The 20,564-nt window shown below is 41.8% G+C and overlaps 1 protein-coding gene across 1 annotated transcript in view; it reads right to left on the bottom strand.

Moving 5' to 3' along the window:
• Positions 1-20,564, bottom strand: part of CCDC170 (coiled-coil domain containing 170) — an 86,569-nt gene that overhangs the window by 5,992 nt on the left and 60,013 nt on the right. The window contains 3 exon segments of the mRNA XM_079939130.1: positions 8,812-9,054; positions 11,398-11,571; positions 15,895-16,095. Coding sequence (XP_079795256.1) covers positions 8,812-9,054; positions 11,398-11,571; positions 15,895-16,095 — 618 coding nt within the window.

Below are 20,564 nucleotides of genomic sequence, written 5' to 3'. Positions count from 1 at the left end.
AATGGACAGTGGTGATGGTTGCACAACAGTGTGAATGTGCTTAATGTCACTGAATTGTACATGTGAAAATGGTTAAAAATGGTAAAATTTTATGTTCTGTATATCGTACCACAATTTTTTTAAAAAAAGAATTGGAGGTCGTTTTGCATAATTAGGCACAAAGTTTTTTAACTGACCATTCAAAATAAACATGAATGAGGTACCACTTATCCACTTACAAAGATAGGTAGTAACAAGTGTTGGTGAAGAAGTGGGGAAACTGGAACGCTCCTGTACTGCTGGTAAAATGCAAAATGGTGTGACTGCTGTGAATAACAGTTGGCCAGTTTTCAAATTGTAAACATAGAGTTGACTTATGACCCAGCAATTCCACTCCAAGGTGCATATATGCAAGAGAACTAAAAACTTACGTCCACACAAAACCTTCACAAGAATGTTCGTAGCAGCACTATTCATAATCACCAAAAACTGAAGACAGCCTACATATCCATCAGTGGACGAGTAGATACCATATCCATGCAGCGGAGTATGACTCAGCAATAAAAAGGAACGTAGTACTGATACATGTTACAACGTGGATGAACCTTGAAAACATTGTGTTAGGGGAAGTAACTCAGTCACAAAAGACCACTTATTATATGATTCCATTTATATGAGAGATCCAGAAAAGGCCAGGGGTTGGTGGGAGTAGAAAATGGGGAGTAACTGTTCCCCATTTCTTTTTCAGGTAATGAAAATGTTCTGAAATTAGATAGCAGTGATGTTTATAAAACTCTGTGAATATACTAAAAATACTGAATTGTACACTTTTAAAAGGGTAAGTTTTATTATATGTGAATTTATCTTGATAAAATTGTTATTGGAAAGTACATTTACAAAGAAGCCTTTAAATGCATCAAAAGAAATTACTTTGAAATAAAGAAGTACACGCGGGATGGACAAAGCGCCAATACCAGCAGAGCTCTGAATTTAGTTCTGAGCCTCCTAACAGTTCAGACAAGGCCTACTGGCATATTCTCAAAGAAAAAGCATAAATTTGTGTTTTAATTTTGTTGAAAATCATTTAAAGGTTACATCTGAAAGTAATAAAAAGATACCAAATAATGAGCGTTTGCTGATTTCTCCCTTCCCCTTTCATTTTATCCCTTCTTTCCTAAGAAAGAAAGACGCTTTCTTACTGCATCTACTCCCAGCCTGTTGTTCCCAGGGCAAGTCTGAGTCACGGGGAGAGTGTTGGGGAAGAAGAAAGCCTGAGAGACTAAATTGATCTACCCGATAAAAAGCTGAGAGAGGAGTGGGAAGAAAGAGCCTCTGTCAACTAGGCTGCAGGAAGTGTTTCTGGATGAAACTTGGGATGATGGAAGAGGGGCTTGTGAGGAGATATAGGTGTCATGCAGCAAGGAAACAAGAGGGAGAGAAAACAATGGGAAAGACGCTTTAAAATATTGCTACTCTTGATGAATGAAATCCTCCTTTTTCTTTTTTCCTTTTTGTTTTGAGTAACAATAATAAAGCAACATGAGCATTTAGTTTCTGGACTGCTGATTATTTACTGATGAAGGATTCTGAGATTGTTGCAATCTACCCAGACTACATTTGGAGGCTACTGTCAGAGATTAAAATCTTGACAGAGTCTCGGGGTCAGAGCTCATCTTCATGGAGACTGAGCTCCAGAATTACGGCGTAAGGAGCACAAGCTGACCTGACCTAAACTCTGAAGGGTCCTCCAACACTTCTGGAAAGTCAGAGGAACGGTAGAAGCTATTCTAAGATTGGAAGTATGACACGATACGGAGGAAAGGTGCCTGCTTGGGACAGGGATGTCAAGATGGAAAATCAGATTTATACTGTCTGGGTAATGTCACTAAACTGAGAAAGCTTGAGTCAAATACCTAAACTGGAAACTTGTTTGTACCTACTATCACACACACAGATTCTTAAGAAATTAAATTCCTTTCCAGGCAGAGAGGAAGTCAATGGCAGACACTCTTGGACAAGTTCAAAACTTTTGAACTGGCTCCATGCAGGAGAGAGGAAATCTCTTGGGAAACTGACAGCTGCTCGCAATCCAGAAGGTGTAAGAACTACTGCTGTAGCTTGGGAAATATGCAGGAAATAAAATGCCAGCAACAGCTGGGGGAAGGGATTCGGAGTCAGCTTTTTCGTCAATGAACCAGCACCAGTAGGGCAAGCACTTGAGACAAGGAAATGGCACCCACGAAGTGCAGGTCTGCAGGGGCCAACCTTGGAGATCATTCATGGATTCCAAGTTATCAAAACCCGTATTTGAACGTGGACTGTATATTAGTACGAGTATATTCGAATATTATCTCAGTGTAGATTCCTGAGTGTAACGACTGCACTGTGGTCACACAGAAGAATTCTCTTGTTCTTAAGATATAGCGGGTAAGTATTCAGGGATGAAGTGTCATGATGTCTGCAACTTACTCTCAAATGGTTCCTCTCTCTGTCTCTCTGTATCTCTCTGTCTCTCTCATTAGGCAAAATATAACAGTAAGTAAAATGTTAACAATCTACATGAAAAGTAAAAGAATGTCTGTTATGCTATTCTTGCAACTCTTCTATAGGTTTGAAATTTTTCAAAATAAAAAACTGAGAAGGGAGCTTTCCCATGAGTGATCGGTACATGTATAATGCATCCTATCAGTAAAAAATTCTGAATATATATGTACATTTATTTATAAATTATATGAACAAGTGCTCTAAATAATACATTGTGTAGATTTTCAAATATTTTACAGATAGGGGACATTAGATGAGTGAAATCAGTATCAATTTTAAAACAAGGTTATCTCCCTTTGAAACATAAAGATTCCCTTCACATGCCAACTATCTCAGTGCTGCAGAGAAAACATGGGGCAAAGCAAGAAGTTTCTGGGATCGCTATGTTGCATTATAAACCTTACATTAACAGAAGAGGAGATCCATTCAGCCTTTCTACTCAGATTGCAAAAACATTTACAGTGGGCCATCTACCAAAGGAGATGGAACACAGCTTGGAGAGTTAGCAGCACATAAATCAAGTCCTAATGAGAAAAATTTACAGCCAAGAATTTCTCAAAAATGTGAGACTTTATCACAGTCCTGAGGGCTGCCTGAATTCTTGTTGTCAGGGAGAAAGTAATGGACTCCAAGCCAAGCCACCAAGACCGAACTGGGAGTCAGCGGTAGGAAGTAAGCCTCAGCCTCCTACGTCAGATCCAGCAAATGAGACTGCTGGGAGGATGGGGGGTTGGGGGTGGGGGAAGGGGGCCAAGGCAAATGGGCTTCTTAATCCAACTACGGGAGCTTATCAGATCCAGCCCAGAGTTCAGTGAGAGACTGTGCCCACAATTTTTTCCCAGTGGGACAGAGACGGTCATAAACAAGACTGATGTGCCACTCAGACCCCAGCGAGGATGGACCAGCTTCCGAGTCTGCTTCCCTTCCAGTGAATAACATATCTGGCATCTGCCTCCTTGAGGGAAAGCGTTTCAAATCTGGTGAACAACTCTCTCGTGTTATAAGGGCCAAAGACCCTGAAAGAGAAGGTGATTCGACGTAACATCGGACCTGTTGAATCTGCCAGAGGATGTGAATTCTCCACCTGGAGGGTTTTTAGGAGATCGCACTGAAAATAGGACCCTGCGGGAGCCAGGCGCTGCAAGAGGGCTCTCTAAAGGGGGTGGGACAGCAGCGGGGGAGGGTCACCCAATGATGCTGTGCCCCTCCTCAAAGAACCACAGAGATTTCACTAGGAGGAAACCACAGCACAAATCAAAGGAAGATGCTCCACTCTGCGGGCTGAGCACACCCCAAACCCCTCCGCAGCACCAGGGAGGTTCTTCCTCACAGGTTCTGCTTGACGTACACGTTCAAAGTGGGGCGAGTTCAGGGCAACTCAAGGTCCATGGATCTACATAATCAGAGCTGAGCTCATGATGGTAGGTTTGGGGAAAATAATATAAAGAAAGGCCGCACTGGTGAGATTGGAGAAAGTTCTGGAGTGTGGCAGGAGCATGGGAAGCAGCTACCTTATGTGGGAGATTATCAAGAAAGTGAGAAAGCAGAAGAGAGCTTTGCTGGTGGCTGAAGAATGTTACCTTCTTTGGGTGTTTCCTTGAGAGACTACAAGGAAGATACTAATGGCTTTCCACTAGTTTTTGGTTGTCTGACTACCAGTCTTCGGCCACAGCTCCCTACTAAGATTGAGCGACATGGTACAGGCTGAAAGCTCACCACCAAATATCTATTCTTCCTTTTTTTATTACTTCCCAGAATAAAGACCCATTTCTTAGGCTGACTTCATCTAAGTGAGCCCCAGGGACTAAGTTACAGCCAACGAAGACTAAGAAGTGTTGTATTGTTCCTGGAAAGTGGCATACAGGATGTCCTTCCACCTTTCCTTCGGCCTGGTGCCTGGAATGAGGCCAGCAGCTAGCTTGCACTAAGAGGTGGCATTGAGGAGGAAAGTTATTGCTGGATGGTGAAGCAGAAAGAGAGAACAAGCCAGGATCAGTGATGAACATGAAGCTATCCTACTAAACGTGGAACGACTACGTCCATGCTTCCTTGCAGTGAGAAAGACGTAAACATCTTTCCTGACCAAGCCACTGTTATTGTGTGTTTCAGTCTACTCAGCTGAACCTATTCATAACCCATGCCGGCTACAAAGCAACCAGCGTTGCTTTGGGCAGATCCCTAGAAACAGAAAGTAGATTACTGGTTTATGGAGTTTGGGGAAAGGATGCATATGAAGGTTTTTGTTTTAGTTTTGGGAGGTGAGGGGATGATGGACATGTTCCAGAATTAGGGAATGGTGACAGCTGCACAACCTTGTCAATATATTAAAAACTACTCAATTTTGTACTTTAAAAGAGTGAATTTTGGGAGTTCCCTGGTGGCCTCGTGGTTAGGATTCCGGGCTTTCACTGCCATGGCCTGGGTTCAATCCCGGGTTGTGGAACTGAGATCCTGCAAGCCACGCGGCACAGCCAAAAAAAAAAAGTGAATTTTATAGCATGTGAATTATATCTCAGTTTTTTAAACGAAACACATAGAAATGTGTCCAAATTATTACTTTGTATCAACCCTCTCTCAATGGTGAAATTAATGACTAATTTAGTAAGAGTGCCCCCCCCAACCCCACAAAAGACATGTCCACCCAGAACCTCGGAATGTAGTCTTATTTGCAATTTGCAGGTGTAATTAAGATAAGAAGCTTGGGGCTTCCCTTGTGATGCAGTGGTTAAGAATCTTCCTGCCAATGCAGGCGACATGGGTTCGAGCCCTGGTCCAGGAAGATCCCACGTGCCGTGGAGAAACTAAGCCCGTGCGCCACAACTACTGAGCCTGCGCTCTAGAGCCCGCAAGCCATAGCTACTGAGCCCGCAAGCCACAACTACTGAAGCCCGTGTGCCTAGAGCCTGTGCTCCACGACGAGAGAAGCCACCGCAATGAGAAGCCCGCGCACCGCAACCAAGAATAGCCCCCACTCGCTGCAACTAGAGAAAACCCGCGCACAGCAACGAAGACCCAATGCAGCCAAAAATAAATTAATTAAGTAAATTTTTTTAAAAAAGGTAAGAAGCTCAAGGTGAGATCATCCTGGATTAGGGTGGGCCCCAGATCCAATAATGAGTATTCATATAAGATACAGAAAAGGAGAGACATACAGAAGGAAAGGTGACAATGGAGACAGAGATCAGAATTCTGCAGCGGTATGCCAAGGGTTGTAGGCAGCAACCGGAAGCCAGGAGAAAGGCATGGAATGGTTCCCCTCAGATGCTCCAAAAAGAACCAACCCTAGCAACACCTTGATTTCAGACTTCTGGACTCCAGAATTGTGAGAGAATCAATTTCTGTTGTATTAAGCCACTCTATTCGTGGTACTAGGTTACAGCAGCCCTAGGAAACGAACCCAAGAAGGCCATTTTTGCTAACGTCAGAAATACTGCTTTATGGATAGTAAAATTAACACAGGGACAAGCATAGGTGATGTACAAAGATGGAGAATTGATACCATCAGTCTGTCTTGAATACTAATATGTCTCAAGTAAAACAATAAAAAGCTGTTTTGTAGTTGAAATCTTATAAATTCATGAAGTTAGCATTTACTGTATTAGTTAGCATTGGTGTCATTTACTGTATTAGTAAGTTATAGAGATCTCTGTTCCTTACTGGCAGGCAGACTTTGCACTCTACTTAAATGTTTAGGGGCTGAGTGATTGCTGAGTCAGTCAAATCCAGTCTCTTCTATACCTTACCTGTAGAAATATGTGCATCTCTTTATGCAAAATAAAACAACAAATTAAACACACAAGCCAACTTTATTTACTTTCCTGTCTCTCCTTCCCTTTTCATCCATGTATTCCAGAAGACTAGGCCGCCATCTTTGTTTCTACTTCTCTGTCATTTCTCAGCCTACTGAAACTTGGCTTTTTGTCAGAGCCTTCACTCACTACCACCATGATCTGCTATTATACACGCTCAAGCCTTAGATGTCCCAAGGCCAAGTGTAGCAAATCGTCATTCAGTCTTCATCTCACGGCTGCCCTTGATGCTGTTGCTCACAGCCTTATTCTGGAGTCCCTTTGCTCTCCTCATATCTCTGTTTCTTTTTAGTCTCTTTCCTGACAATTTCACTCATCTTCTTGAAATTCCCCAGCGGCTCTCCAGGACCCAGATGAAAAGTCCAAGCATCCTCGCGTGACACACGAGGCCCTGTGTGAGCTGGCCCTGTCCCCTGTCCGCTACCCAGTTTCTTCTGCCAGTGCTCCAAACCCCGGAAATTATCACGGTGTTAGCAGCAGCCAATCAGCGTTTCTATCCACCTGCTTATTGCATTTAATTATCACTCATTTTCATTCTCTTCTCCAATCTGTCTATATTTCAGTTATTCCCATTCTACCTCCACAATGTTTACCTGTCCACATGTCACCTATGTGATCCATTTTCTTCTTTAACTTAACCACCTTTTTAACTTAAAGGAATTTAATGATTTTAAAGGGAATTTTATATGATTTCAACAGAATGTGCCACAAATGGGAGATAACAATAAAACAAACACTGTATTAACAATAAAACAAAACGGTATTTGTAGGTACTATTGCTGGTACTCAGCACTGAGCATAAGGCTTATTCTTTGTTTAAAATGTAGACCAGCAAGTGTTCTAGGACATAGTAACCTCTAAGATTTTCTCCTTCATGGTGAAAGAATTGAAAGAAAAACTAAAGGGAACCCATTTTTTACTTCAGGATTGAACATCATATAATACCCCATCCTGTATCTCCTAGAAGCATTCTGTATACAGAATGCTTCTGCTCTCTTCCTGCTTCCGCTCTCTTCCCGCTTCCGCTCTCTTCCCGCTTCCGCTCTCTGCTACACGAAGCGTGGGCTCCTCTCACCGCAGCACCACTTCTAGTTGACAGGGTTGTCTCGGCCCAGGCCTCCTATGGCTACTCTCACTACACTTAGCCGGGATCATGGCTTAGCGCATCTGCCTGGGAACCTCTGATGGCGAGTCACTGTGTCCCTTACTTGAGTGGGCCACCGCCACCTGCTCCCACAGTGTGCTCTCTTGAGCACATCTTTAGCGACCTTCCGTATGCCGCAAGAGCGCAAATGGAACTTCAGGCCCCGGGGCATGGGTGCGATCTAGGCCCCCTGCGCCTGCAGCCCCTGCCAGCCAGGGAGGGAGCAACTGTGTGCTGACTCCAGGGCACATCAGTGCTCCCTGACCCACCAGACACACCCCCCAAAGGTCAGTCTCAAGGTATGAGACGGGTGTCCAGGATACTTACTTCTGATATTTTCTCCCCCCCCAGGCACCCTATCAGATGCTTTCCCTAGCCTCCCCCTTCCTTTACATTCAAGTATGTCCACTCCCCTGGGTGGAGTCTGCCCTCCCCTTCTCTAGGGAAATAAGCCTTTACCTAGTGGCCTCCTCCTGATGCCAAAAGGGCTTCAGGGGGAAAAAAGCTAATGACTCAGAAGGGAGAATAGAGTGGGAAATATGCCCTAAAATATTGTCCTGCTACACAGATCCAAGGGCTGGCTTCATTCCAGATTCCTTTTCCCAACTGGTCTGTGTCCAGATTCAGAAACATTCCAAAAGTCCATTTCAGAGCCCGTGTCTGCAAAGAGCAAGGACATCATCGTTGCCCACTTCCACGACACGGGTATGTGCCAGGGGTGACGTGCGTACATGAAGTTAGGTATTATGGCCAGCGGCACACATACGTGATATTGAAATATTTTTATTAAATCCCAAGTTCTAATTTCGTTCTTCTCTGTATTCATTAGAAGCCGAACACCCCAAATCCAGGAATCACACCACCCCAACCTGTCTGCCCTCTTCACCATTTGGTGTGACACATCGCACAGCACAACCCACACCTGTCTTGTCAGTGAACACTTCTGTTCATTGTCTCATTTTCTCTAAGCAAATTCCTATGTGAGAAATCCCTACATGATCCCTACCATGATAGTCACCCACACTTTGAAGAAATGCTTTTATTTTCTGTACATCACATCACCCCTTTGACTGACTTTTCGACTGACTTTTCACCCCTTTTTGACTGACTTTTCACCCAGCAACTATGGCTTCAATTCAAATACTGAAGAGACACGAAATTGATCGACTCTGCTGATCTGTGGAATATTTGCATTTTTCTCACAACTCTAGAAAATCAGAGGAGATTTTCAGCTTTTTTTTCCTGGTGTGTCTCTTTTAAGGCTGTCACGCTTTTGCATAAACTTTTATGGAAACACACACAGACAGTGACAAGGAAATGCAGCTGAGCACTTGCCTGAAGCTCACTGGTGTCAGCCAGTTTGGCTTTGAGGTCAGTGTTCGATTCTCGACACACGCTCAGCTCCTTCTGCAGCCTCTCCACCTTCTTCTGCAACTTCCTGATGGTGACATTGCCCTCGTCCCCCTCCACGGCCGACGCCAAATGCACCTGCTTCTCCTCCTCCAGCTGGGCTACTTTTTGCCAGAGGAGGTTCATGTGCAGCTCTTTGCTCTCCAGTCTTTCTTTCTGAGTCTTTAGCTGGTTTAATACAAACAGGGATTTTTTTTTTAATAATCATTGAATAGTCAGTAAATATAAATGAATTACTCAGATAATGTTGATCTTTATCTACACGTCAATAAGACTAATTTGTAAACCATCAGATTTTCCTGATTGCATTTTTCTATCCCTATTTTTCCAAGCATTAATTTGGGAGCTGCAAAGTATGAGACAAAAAGAGCCACAGAAAATGCACAAAGGAGTAGGCTTTCAATGTCTGATTCCCTCCAACATTATGTGCATCATAATAAAAATGTAAAATTACTTTTAAAACTACTAAAATGGGCTTATCAAGAGCAGAACATAATAAGACAGACAAAATCCTCTCCAACACCCCACGGCAACTATACTGCTACTGGTCTTTTCTGAAAGAAGACAAAGTGTAAATTAGTACCGAAAACCCAGTGCGACTACTTTCAATCACTTAGAACCAGGTTGAGTGGCACCAAACGTGGGAGTTGATATATTTTTAAAGTAAGCTATATGAAGGAGATTTTGAGGAAAGCTTTGTTTATATATTGAAAATCTTAGAAATAGAAGGGACTTCAAGAAGGCATTGCTTCATTAGTGTCTTTACTATACGCCAGACCTTATACCATCCACAAACCAGGCTGAAGAGGGTCTGCAAATAGCACTTAGCATCGACGGTCAAACTTGATGAAAGAAATTGTAATGGTTTTTAGAAAAAGATTATGGACTCTATGAGGAGAAAAAAATCCTCCTGGGCTTCATATGTCACAATTAGTGAGTAGAATATTAAGTACAGGAACCTCTTTCATCTCTTACAAACACTGGGAATTGGAATCGTGTAGAATTATAGAATGTTAGAGCTAAAGACCATCCCATTTTCCCTAATTATATATTCTGCATTAGTAAAGTATTTGAAGGTGTGAAGGGCTTACTGAAATGAGGGCTTAAATATATTGTCTAACAGTGACAGCAATGTCCATGCCCACATCCTTTTTTAACAAGGCGCTTTTAGTATTTCTCTAACTAAACTCCCTTTCCTGAGCTTCTTCATGTCAAATTTCACTCTACTGCAAATTTACCATGGTAAGTTCTGTATGCTAGTCATTTTAATAATTATATAATACTTAAGAAGGAATAATATTGGATATTGAGGAAAAATCAATTATCTGAGAACTTCAGAAAGAATTGTAGCTCAGTTTAATGTCTCTGATGGTACTAGGGGTTGTCTGCTTTCTTTTATAAAATATTCCTTAAGATACAGTAAATGGAGAAGAGGTCAAATATGAATAGAGCATCTTCTATGAACCAACAGTACAAAAATGCTATTTATTAACAACCTCATGAGGTAGGCATCATCCCCATCTTAAATACGAGGAAACACAGAGAAGTATATAATTTGCCCAATGTCACACAGCTTGGTTGAACCAAATTGAGAACCCAGATGTGACTCATTAAGCAGCCTATACACGATAATTCTACCATAGAATTTTCTCCTAAGAACTATTCTAAGGACACATCTGTGTTTTCCTATTTCTTTCCCCAATGCCAATAATTACATAATAATTATGTTTTTATGTTTCATCCATTCATTTATGTAGTCTAAACTGTTTCTAAGTCTTCCTTTGAGTGAGTGGAAAGTAAACTCTTCTCCTCTCTACTTTCTAGTGCAAGAGAGCTTATATAAAGGTGAGACTGCTAGATGTTGTCCAGCTCTCCTCTTCTCCCATAGTCATAGAAACAGTGACTTCTTCAGCTAGACAAATGGCTACCCAGAGTAAAGGCTACAGTTCCCAGCCTCCCTTGCAGCTAGGTTTAGCCATCAGAACACATTCTAGCTGTGGGATATAAACACAAGTTCACATAGAAAACTCTGGGAGCCTCCTTTAAAAGACAGCTCATGCATGTTCTTTTGCATCCCTCTTCTTCATCCCTTTCTTTTTTAACCTTCTGCCCGGAACACAGATATAATGGTTCTAGGCACCACTGTGAACCATGACAATAAGGACCCTGCTAGGGATGGGCAATTACTGAGCTGAAAGGAGCCTGGGTCCTTGGAAACTTTACAGAGTAGAGCTGCCAACTCACTCTAAGCTGCTTACCTCCAGAAATGGATGTGAGGGAAAAAAATACCCAAAAAAACCCCTTCTACTTGTTTAAGCTATTCACAGTCAAACATAACCTTAGATGATACACTTACTTTCCCTTCAGACTTGAAACAGAGACTCAGCTTCTAAATACATATTTGTATAATATGTTTCCTAGCCACACTGGCAAATATGGTGGAAATAAATTATTTTTCAAGATTTAAGTTTCTCAGAATTTCCCTCTCTCAACACCAGCAATATCCCCTACCTTTCTCTGTAAACTGTAGGCGACCGTCTTGTTTTCAATGACTGTGCTGCTCTCGAGGCGGACCAGCTGCTCTGTGCGAGCTAAAACTACATCCAGACGCGTGTCGAAGCCAAGTGCAGCAGCCATCTGATCCAACTTCATCTTCTCTGAAAGCTGACCCAGAAATTTAAGATACTAAACCCAAGAACAAAAATGAAAATGGGACACAAAAGTAGAGTTAACAGGTGATCTCACAGAATCCTTGTGTTTCTCCCAAGCTTACAGGTAGTTCTCATTAAACCCAGTACAGAGCCCAGCCCCTGACTCCAGTGCTTGGTGATGAATTCTTGAACCACCTTGCCCGCTCCACTTTCTGTTCCTTGTCCAAATTCTCTTGACTCTCCTGGTCAGGGGCCTTGATGTTCAGTCTAACATTATACACTCTTCTTAACCCTGCCATCTGACAAATGTGGCACGCTCCTGACTGCATCTGAATCTCTCTGCTTTGGGTACATGCTGCTGCTACCATGACCCTCCCAGCTCCTGGGATCTACTGGCTAATCCAGCCCCTGCGATCCACTCATCCACGTACCTTCCATGGAAATTTTGTCCACCTAAGTGGGTCCTGGCCTCCAAGGTGGAAATTGACCAATTAGCTGGTTGCCATTTTACACTTCTTGGTTTCTACAAATCACGCTGAAACCAGAGCTCTCCATACAAACAAACTTGGGCAACATTTTTGTTTTTGTAAGTTAAAATTCTTTAGAAAATGTCTTTAGGGCTTCCCTGGTGGCGCAGTGGTTGAGAGTCCGCCTGCCGATGCAGGGGACACGGGTTCGTGCCCCGGTCCGGGAGGATCCCACATGCCGTGGAGCGGCTGGGCCCATGAGCCATGGCCGCTGAGCCTGCGCGTCCGGAGCCTGTGCTCCACAATGGGAGAGGCCACAGCAGTGAGAGGCCCGCGTACCTCAAAAAAAAAAGAAAAAAGAAAATGTCTTTAAAAGTTTTTAATGTATCAAAGTTAAAGGAACAACATTCTAAAATTGAGCTGTATCAGGGAATTGAGTTGTAACAGGTTAAAGTTACAAAACTACCCTAGGATCCTCCTCCACTTGATTTCTGTGGCTTATCTCATCATGCCAGATATTAATCCTTACTAAGTGCTTGATGGATAAATAAATCCATCAATGAGCTTTCTATAACATAATTTCATGATCTGGGTTCTATCTTTGAAAGTTCCTTCTCATTGCAATAACTCATCCAACTGGCATTTTTAGGCAATTACATGTTTAAACAAGTATAAAGTATCATTTCCTGATGACTAAAGCACGCCAGCTTAAAGCACAGAGCTATCCATATTTCAGTCATCAGAATGAAATTATTTGTAAGTGTATATTTTCCAATTTTGTTGAAAAGCATACGTAAAACTTCATCTCTCCTGTAAGTCACAGCCGTTACAGACGTTGCTGCTGTATTGTGTGACAGGACCACCACAGGCTGTTTTTGTCTCTGAATCATCAGTTTGTCACTTCTTTTTTTGGCTGTCTTGGGTCTTCGTTGCAGCGTGTGAGCTTCTCATTGCGGTGGCTTCTCTTGTTGCAGAGCACGGGCTCTAGGCACGCGGGCTTCAGTAGTTGTGGCTCGCAGGCTTCAGTAGTTGTGGCTCGGGGGCTCTAGAGCACAGGCTCAGTAGTTGTGGCACACAGGCCTCGTTGCTCTGCAGCACGTGGGATCTTCCCTAACCAGGGCTTGAACCTGTGTCCCCTGCATTGGCAGGCGGATTCTTAACCACCGCGCCACCAGGGAAGCCCCAGTTTGTCACTTCTTAATGTTGGGTCAGCCCCCCTCATGGACTATTTCATTTCTAATCTATGCAGATGAAAGTGAAATAACTGCTACTGTTTGTATTTTAAATAAAATAGAGTCGGTACCTTTCATGCGAAGGTATAAAAGCCTCTCTTTCTATTTCTACACGTGACCCATCCACTCAGTATTCAAGGATCTACAGCAGGCCAAAGGGGATTAAGGCAGGACTGAGCCAAGACCCCACAGAGAAAGTGCCTTTTCAAGGATCTTGGCCAAGCCTCAGAAAGTTAACGTTGCTGACAGGATTCCTGTACATTTTGTTCATTTGAATCACAGTGTAGCATGAATATATTCTATGTCGTATAAACCTCAATTACCTGTATTTAAATTTAATCTCTATACACCTTTGCTTTTCAATCTTACATGCCTACTATTTAAATTTACCTCAATTACCTGTATTTAAATTTAATCTCTATACACCTTTGCTTTTCAATCTTACATACCTACTAGCCTTACTAGGCAGTAAGGCAACTATGACTATTTTATAGGCAGTTATCTACGAGAGATTCACCATGGGCAGAATCAGTTTACACAACTTGATTGCATGACTGAAAGCTGTTTTGGCATAACCTCAATTAAAATTAATGAGTCATCCTAGTGAAGGCGGGAAGAGACAACGATCTACCTAAAAGTCTTGCCTTTGATATGCTTCTTCTATTATTTAAATAATATTTATTGATTCTTGCTCTAAGTCCTGGAAAAATCCAGAAAAAATGATTTCCCCGGGCCTCAAGAAGTTCTGAGTTGACTGGAAAAGACAAATTAAGACATGGATACAAAAAGGGTGATTAGTGCCGTGACAGAGCCAGGTACGTGTTGCGTGAAGAACTAAGCCTCTGAGGAAAGGCTTCCAGAGGAAGTGGCATTGGAGCTGAGTCTTGAAGGGATAGTTATTTCTAGAAGAAGGTAAGGAGAACATTTTCTCAGAGAGACCAGCAATGTGCAATATGGATTGCCTCTAGACTCTCAGAGCCACTCTGCCTGCAGAAAAACCTTTCTTTGAGTCAGAACCCTCCTGTGGCTTTCCATTACCCACAGGATAAAGCCTCACGTAATCAGCCTGCCCTACCTCAGTTATTCCTGCCACCTTGAGAGCTGCCTCCTGCCTCTGCCTCGGCAAGCATCACGTTCCAGTCTCCCTGTCACCCTCTGTTTCTTCATCCTTCCTGCTGTCCCCTCTGCCTCAAATTCCTTCCCCACCGCTTCTGCCTGCCAAGTTCCTACTCATTCTTTCAGGCCCCTCTCACATGTGACCGCTTGTGTGAATATGGCTCATTTCCTCACACACAGAAATAGGGAAGAAGTTCCTTTATCTGAATTCCTGTCGCATTGTATACCTATCTCGATTGTAGCACTAACTGTACTCATTGTGCCCTGATTTGTCCATCTCATCCATGACACTAGGATTTCCCACAGACAGCTCTTAGGCATCTTTGCATATCCAACCCTCAACACAGGCGTGATGCGTCCTCACTTTTTTAAGTACAGAGGATGAAAATGAATGAGTGTCCAGAGTACAGATTTTTCAGCTGAAGAGTATTTTTCATGCCAAACTCTGCACCTATGCTCTTGAGCCCATCTGTCTCTTTTTCTTCCCCTACAGATGCCCGTGACAAGGTACAAACATGTACCTTGCCATTCTGTCCGATAAAACCTTGCTCTGATCCTGTTCATAGCTTTGGCTTCATGCCTCTTTTCTCTTTGGTCACCAGCCTTGGTAGTCGTATAAGTCTCTAGCCCTTCTCTTCCTAGTCACCCCTCCTATTCTCCACCGCTCTACCAAAACTGCCACTCAGATGTCACCAATGGTCTTCCCAGGGTCAAATCTTAAGCTTAGACCCCATCTCTTCTCACTCTACCTTCCTTGTCGCCACTATCGTTTCTGAGTCTCTCCACACTGCAATCCCAGCTCCACAGTGATGAGATCTTTCTAAAATACTGTGATGTTCAGAAGTCACTTATTACACGTCATAGTCTACAGAATAAAGAGAACTCAATCTTCATAATCCAAGCCATTCCAATCTGCTCGCCTGTCAGAGCCTCGCCAAGAATGCCACGTTCCAGCCACATGGCAACAGCTACTCTGCGCTCTCTGAATATACTATGCACTTGCAACTTTCATGCTTTTGTTCAAACTGTCTCCCCTACAGTATCTGCTCTTTCTCTCCACTAAAACCCTACTTATCCTTCGAAGGTGAACTCGATTATCTCCTCCACTGTAAAATCCTCCCCTCATCCAGAATTTATCACTCCCTTCACTGGACTCCTAGAGCACTCTGTTGATCAATACATCTATTATAACACTTATAGCCTTATAGTACAGCAAACTATTTGAATGTCTGTCTCCTCTACTGAATCATGAGGTTTTATGGTCAAGAACTGCGTGTTATACCTTACCCCCCAAACCTTCAGAGTCTCATATATAACAGACGTTCAATAAATACCTGTTGAATTTAATTGAATTAACTTGAATCAAGGAAGCTCCAAACAATAGCAAGGAACACCAAAACAACATCCACTGTTCCTTGAAATTTACTCAGAACTCAGAACTTAACCAATCTACCAAAGTACTGCAAAATTCAAAATATTTCCAGGTGAAATTTTATACTGCAGCAGATGTTTCCACCCACAGACATGCCCTCAGGTTATTACTTTTTGCTTCTCGAAATTCAAGTTGTCTCGCAAAACGTCTCCAGAGACCAGCTCTCCCTCCAGATGTGTCAGCTGACCCTGAAGAGTCTCCAACTTCTTTTCTGCTTTCTGGGCTCTCTGTAGAGCTCTCTGGTGAAACCCAGACTCATTTCCCAACTGTTCAACAAGCTCAGATATTTGGGCTTCAAGCTGGGAGACCATCTGGAAACAAAGAAACAGAACAAGGATAAGTCTTGTTTCAGATGCAACAAAGTGTTAAAATCTACTGCTTAGCCGAAGGGACAAAACTATTTATAACACCAGCTTCCAGATTCTCTGCAACAATTAACTTAAAAAAATAGGTAATGGATAGCTGTATTTGCCTCTGCCTGAAATAAATCTACACTCGTTAGCTAATAAAATATTTTACTGGTATTTTTAATTTTTATATAATTCCTTAAACAGGTTCCTCGAGAAGTATTTCGGGAAAACACTTACTCCTAAAACTACTATTAATTTAGGAGTTTCAAAGCTTAGTTGGAAAAAGAATTCAGACAGAAAGTACTTTGAAAACTTTTGAGTTTTCAAAGTACTTTGAGTTTTCCAGAGAAACTCTTTCACCACATATACCAGATTAAGATTATACAATGAGGTAATCTTGATAGGTAACCTTGAGACATTATCAGGAATTCAAGGGCAGAAAGATATTTTTTCAAGCTTTTTTTAGAACTTTCTATTGCATATTGGTTACTCATGCACTGAAGTGCAGTGGTACTGCGTCTGTGCTGAATAGTTTTGGAGTAATGTCATCGTTTCAGCATTTGAAAGGGCAAAATTCCACTAATATAATGACTCTAAATACGGTCAATAGCAGAGTATAAGAAGGCAAGGAAATCTGATCACCACCTCCTCTTCTAAAGCATAAAATCACTATTTCTCCATTAAAGGACCCAAAACTCTACACAACCCCCTACCTTGCTCAATGCTTCCATCCTTTCCTGGAGTTTCCCTCTCTGTCCTGACCTTCCCTTAAACCAAGAACTTAAATTTACCAAACACCTCAAGTACACTTTGAGATTACTCAAATTGATTCTGTCAAGTCCAATTTTCAGAAAATGTTGAATTCAATAAAAACACCAAGTTTGAGGCGATAAATTTGTTTGGCTTTGATGGTTTATTTTGGAAGAAGAAAGGGGAAAAGTAGTAGATATTTACATAATACTCAGTACCATTCTCACAGAAATTAATATATCTTGATGGTCTCAGGCTTACAGTCTCAGGTTAAAAAAAAAAAAAATTCCTGTTTGCCTATCTACAAACAACCAAATTTAAAGGCAAGAAGACATTCAAGCTGTCTTCAACTATTTTAAAAAGCGATTATATAGAAGAATAGTAGGATTTGTTGAGTTGCCCTCAGAGCTCAAGTTGAGGACCAAAAGGTATAAATCAAAGAATCTTACTCGAAGGTAAAGAATTTCCCCCAGCCCCAATAATTTCAAAGTGATACATACTCACTGTATAAGAAGATTCATTACGGACAAACACAAAAGTGTAAATAAGCAAAACTAATTCCCATGATCCCACCACCCAGAGGCAACAACTATTAATATTTTTTAATAATTTATTTGTATGTATTGCCAAAATATAGTTGAGATATTATATATGCAATTCTGTGGGTTTGTTTTTACCTCATATTTTATGCATCTTCACATGTCAGGCAGTGGAGTTCCCAGTCACTGGAGAAGGCTAGAATTTGGCCAATCAAGGAAGGTTAAATTACTTAATCTCTGAACTCTCTAATTTTGTCCTTCTAAGGCTCTCAAGGTCCGAGGCCTATAATTCAATTAATTCTATACTCCTTTGAGTGTTTGAAATCAGCTATTTGATGGCAAGCTGCTCAGCATCATATCCAAGGAATTCCATTTCCAAAGGAAATTTATAATTTCATTATAGACTATGAGGCTTTAAGAACCCTCATTTCATGTTTCCTACCTTTAGTGCAATAGTAGATCTGACCTTAATGCAAAAATGCATTAAGTACCATATACAAAGTAACCTACAGAACAAGGGCTATCAAACCACGTCCTCAAGATACTGGCTCCTAAGGGGCTGTCTAATGATACTATGTTGTACAAGGGATGACACGTTTCTGTGAAACTGAAAATGTGGTTTCACACTGGACTCCCAGTAGAAAGTAAGTCTTTCCACCTGAAGATCCTTCCACAGTTCTCCTATCTCACAGTTCACCTGCCAAAGAGAATGAAACCAAAGAGCTAACAGATGCAGAAAATCTCAGCTGGAGAGATGGAAAACTGTGTGATCACTTAGCCACAGTCAACACGCTGCAGACCTTACCAGAGGAGAGCAAAGTCTTCAATGGAAATCAATCAGTAATGACCTTGAGCAAGTGCAGTAACTAGACTCAGAGAGTGATAATGACCCTGAAGGAAGAAGCAGACACCTGATGTAGACCAGACTGTGGAACAGGGACTTTAAAGTCAGACAGTCCTGATTTCAAGTTCTCACTCTACCACTTACCAGTGTGTTAACTGAAGCAAGAAATTAACCTCTCTGAAACTCATAGACTTTGCATGATGAGCAGCTGAGCTAAATTAGATAATCCGAGTAGCCCGGTATCCCATACCCAACTGAAGTTCAACATATTGCATCCACTTTTTTTTTATTAACATCTTTATTGGAGTATAATTGCTTTACAATGGTGTGTTAGTTTCTGCTTTATAACAAAGTGAATCAGCTATACGTATACATATATCCCCATATCTCCTCCCTCTTGTGTCTCCCTCCCACTCTCCCTATCCCACACCTCTAGGTGGTCACAAAGCACCAAGCTGATCTCCCTGTGCTATGTGGCTGATTCCCACTAGCTATCTATTTTACATTTGGTAGTGCATACATGTCCATGCCACTCTCTCACTTCGTCGCAGCTTACACTTCCCCTCCCCGTGTCATCAAGTCCATTCTCTACGTCTGCGTCTTTATTCCTGTCCTGCCCCTAGGTTCTTCAGAACTTTTTTTTTTAGATTCCATATATATGTGTTAGCATACAGTATTTGTTTTTCTCTTTCTGACTTACTTCACTCTGTATGACAGTCTTTAGGTCCATCCACCTCACTACAAATAACTCAATTTCATTTCTTTTTATGGCTGAGTAATATTCCATTGTATATATGTGCCATATCTTCTTTATCCATTCATCCGATGATGGACACTGAGGTTGCTTCCATGCCCTGGCTATTGTAAATAGAGCTGCAATGAACATTGTGGTACATGACTCTTTTTGAATTATGGTTTTCTCAGGGTATATGCCCAGTAGTGAGATTGCTTGGTCGTATGGTAGTTCTATTCTTAGCTGCATCCACTTTTATCATCAGTATTACTCCTCCAGTATGTGGGTTCACTCAGTCCTTTGCTTTTTTTAGTTTATGGAGCCTTTCAGGAATTATGTTATATCGTGTTTCTCAAACTCTTTTCAGCCCATAGAGCCTGTTTTTCAACTAGAAGTCTTTCTGGTAAAGACAAATAAGGAATAAATGTGTTGAATCAGAGCTGAGGGGGTCCCTCCTGCATCCTCACCCTGGGTGGACCTGAAAGCGTTCCATGGAACCTGCAGACTCAGCAGAGTGTAACTTTTAAAAACACCAGGATGGCTGACCAGTGCAGAACCTACCCAACCTCCCTGCCAAGATTCTGGCGTCCAGAGAGGAGCAAACAGCTATGAACTTCCCTATATTCTATGCACCACAGAACTTACCTGCATACGCTTACCTAGATCTCCATGAATATGATACCACCAAGTCTTTTCAAAGTTAAATTTACATATTTTTATTCAAATAAATTAACATTCCAATCTGACTCAGTTCTTGGGAACACCAAATGCCAATGCCGGGGTGAAAATACGTGTCCCATCGAAACTGTAAAGTTCTGTTGTGTTTCTCACACCAAGAAATGTGATTTTCTTTCCTTTTTTTTTTTCTCCTCCTTTTTCTTAGTACCATTTGTTAATATATCCCTGATACTCTGTGGCACAAGATGTGCCAGGGATTTCAACACTAGAGATACATGGAATAGGGCAGGGAAGAGGGGGTGGATTGTAATAAAGAATACATATCTCAATTTTTTAAAAACAAAAAGAAGGCCCTGAAATAAACCATACTTCAAAAACAAGCAGCTTGGATTTTGGAAGTGAAGTCATAATGCCCTAACAGAATTAATTTACTTCCCAAGGACAAGTAGTTGTTGATTTTTCCAGAGAGGCAACTTTTGCCCTAAGATTAAACCCAATGGAAACACGAGAGCTCAAAACTGAAGAGAGAGCCACTCAGGTCACTTAAGGGCCAGTGCCTTTTGGACATGGACAATTCTCTTCTGATTACTGAAACTAGATTTTCACTTAAGAAATACAAAAAATAAGTTATCAGGAACCAATCAAATTATCCTTCCTTCTTGTCAGTAGGTATGGCCAACTTTATGGACAGGCTAGCCCTACACCTGTCATACACAATAAAAGTATGACATACATAATAAAAGTTGTGTATGTCAACTTTTATTATGACTTGAATTGGGTCACCCCAAAAGAGATGCGGGAAGTCCCCTGGTGCCTCAGAATGTGACCTTATTTGGAAACAGAATCTTTACAGAGATAATCAAGTTAAAATGAGGTTTTGAGGATG

The sequence above is a fragment of the Stenella coeruleoalba genome, assembly GCF_951394435.1.
Source record: "Stenella coeruleoalba genome assembly, chromosome: 12".
Classification (NCBI taxonomy): Eukaryota; Metazoa; Chordata; class Mammalia; order Artiodactyla; family Delphinidae; genus Stenella; species Stenella coeruleoalba.
The sequence above is the reverse complement of the archived record's forward strand: the minus strand, read 5'-3'. Positions and strand labels throughout refer to the sequence as shown.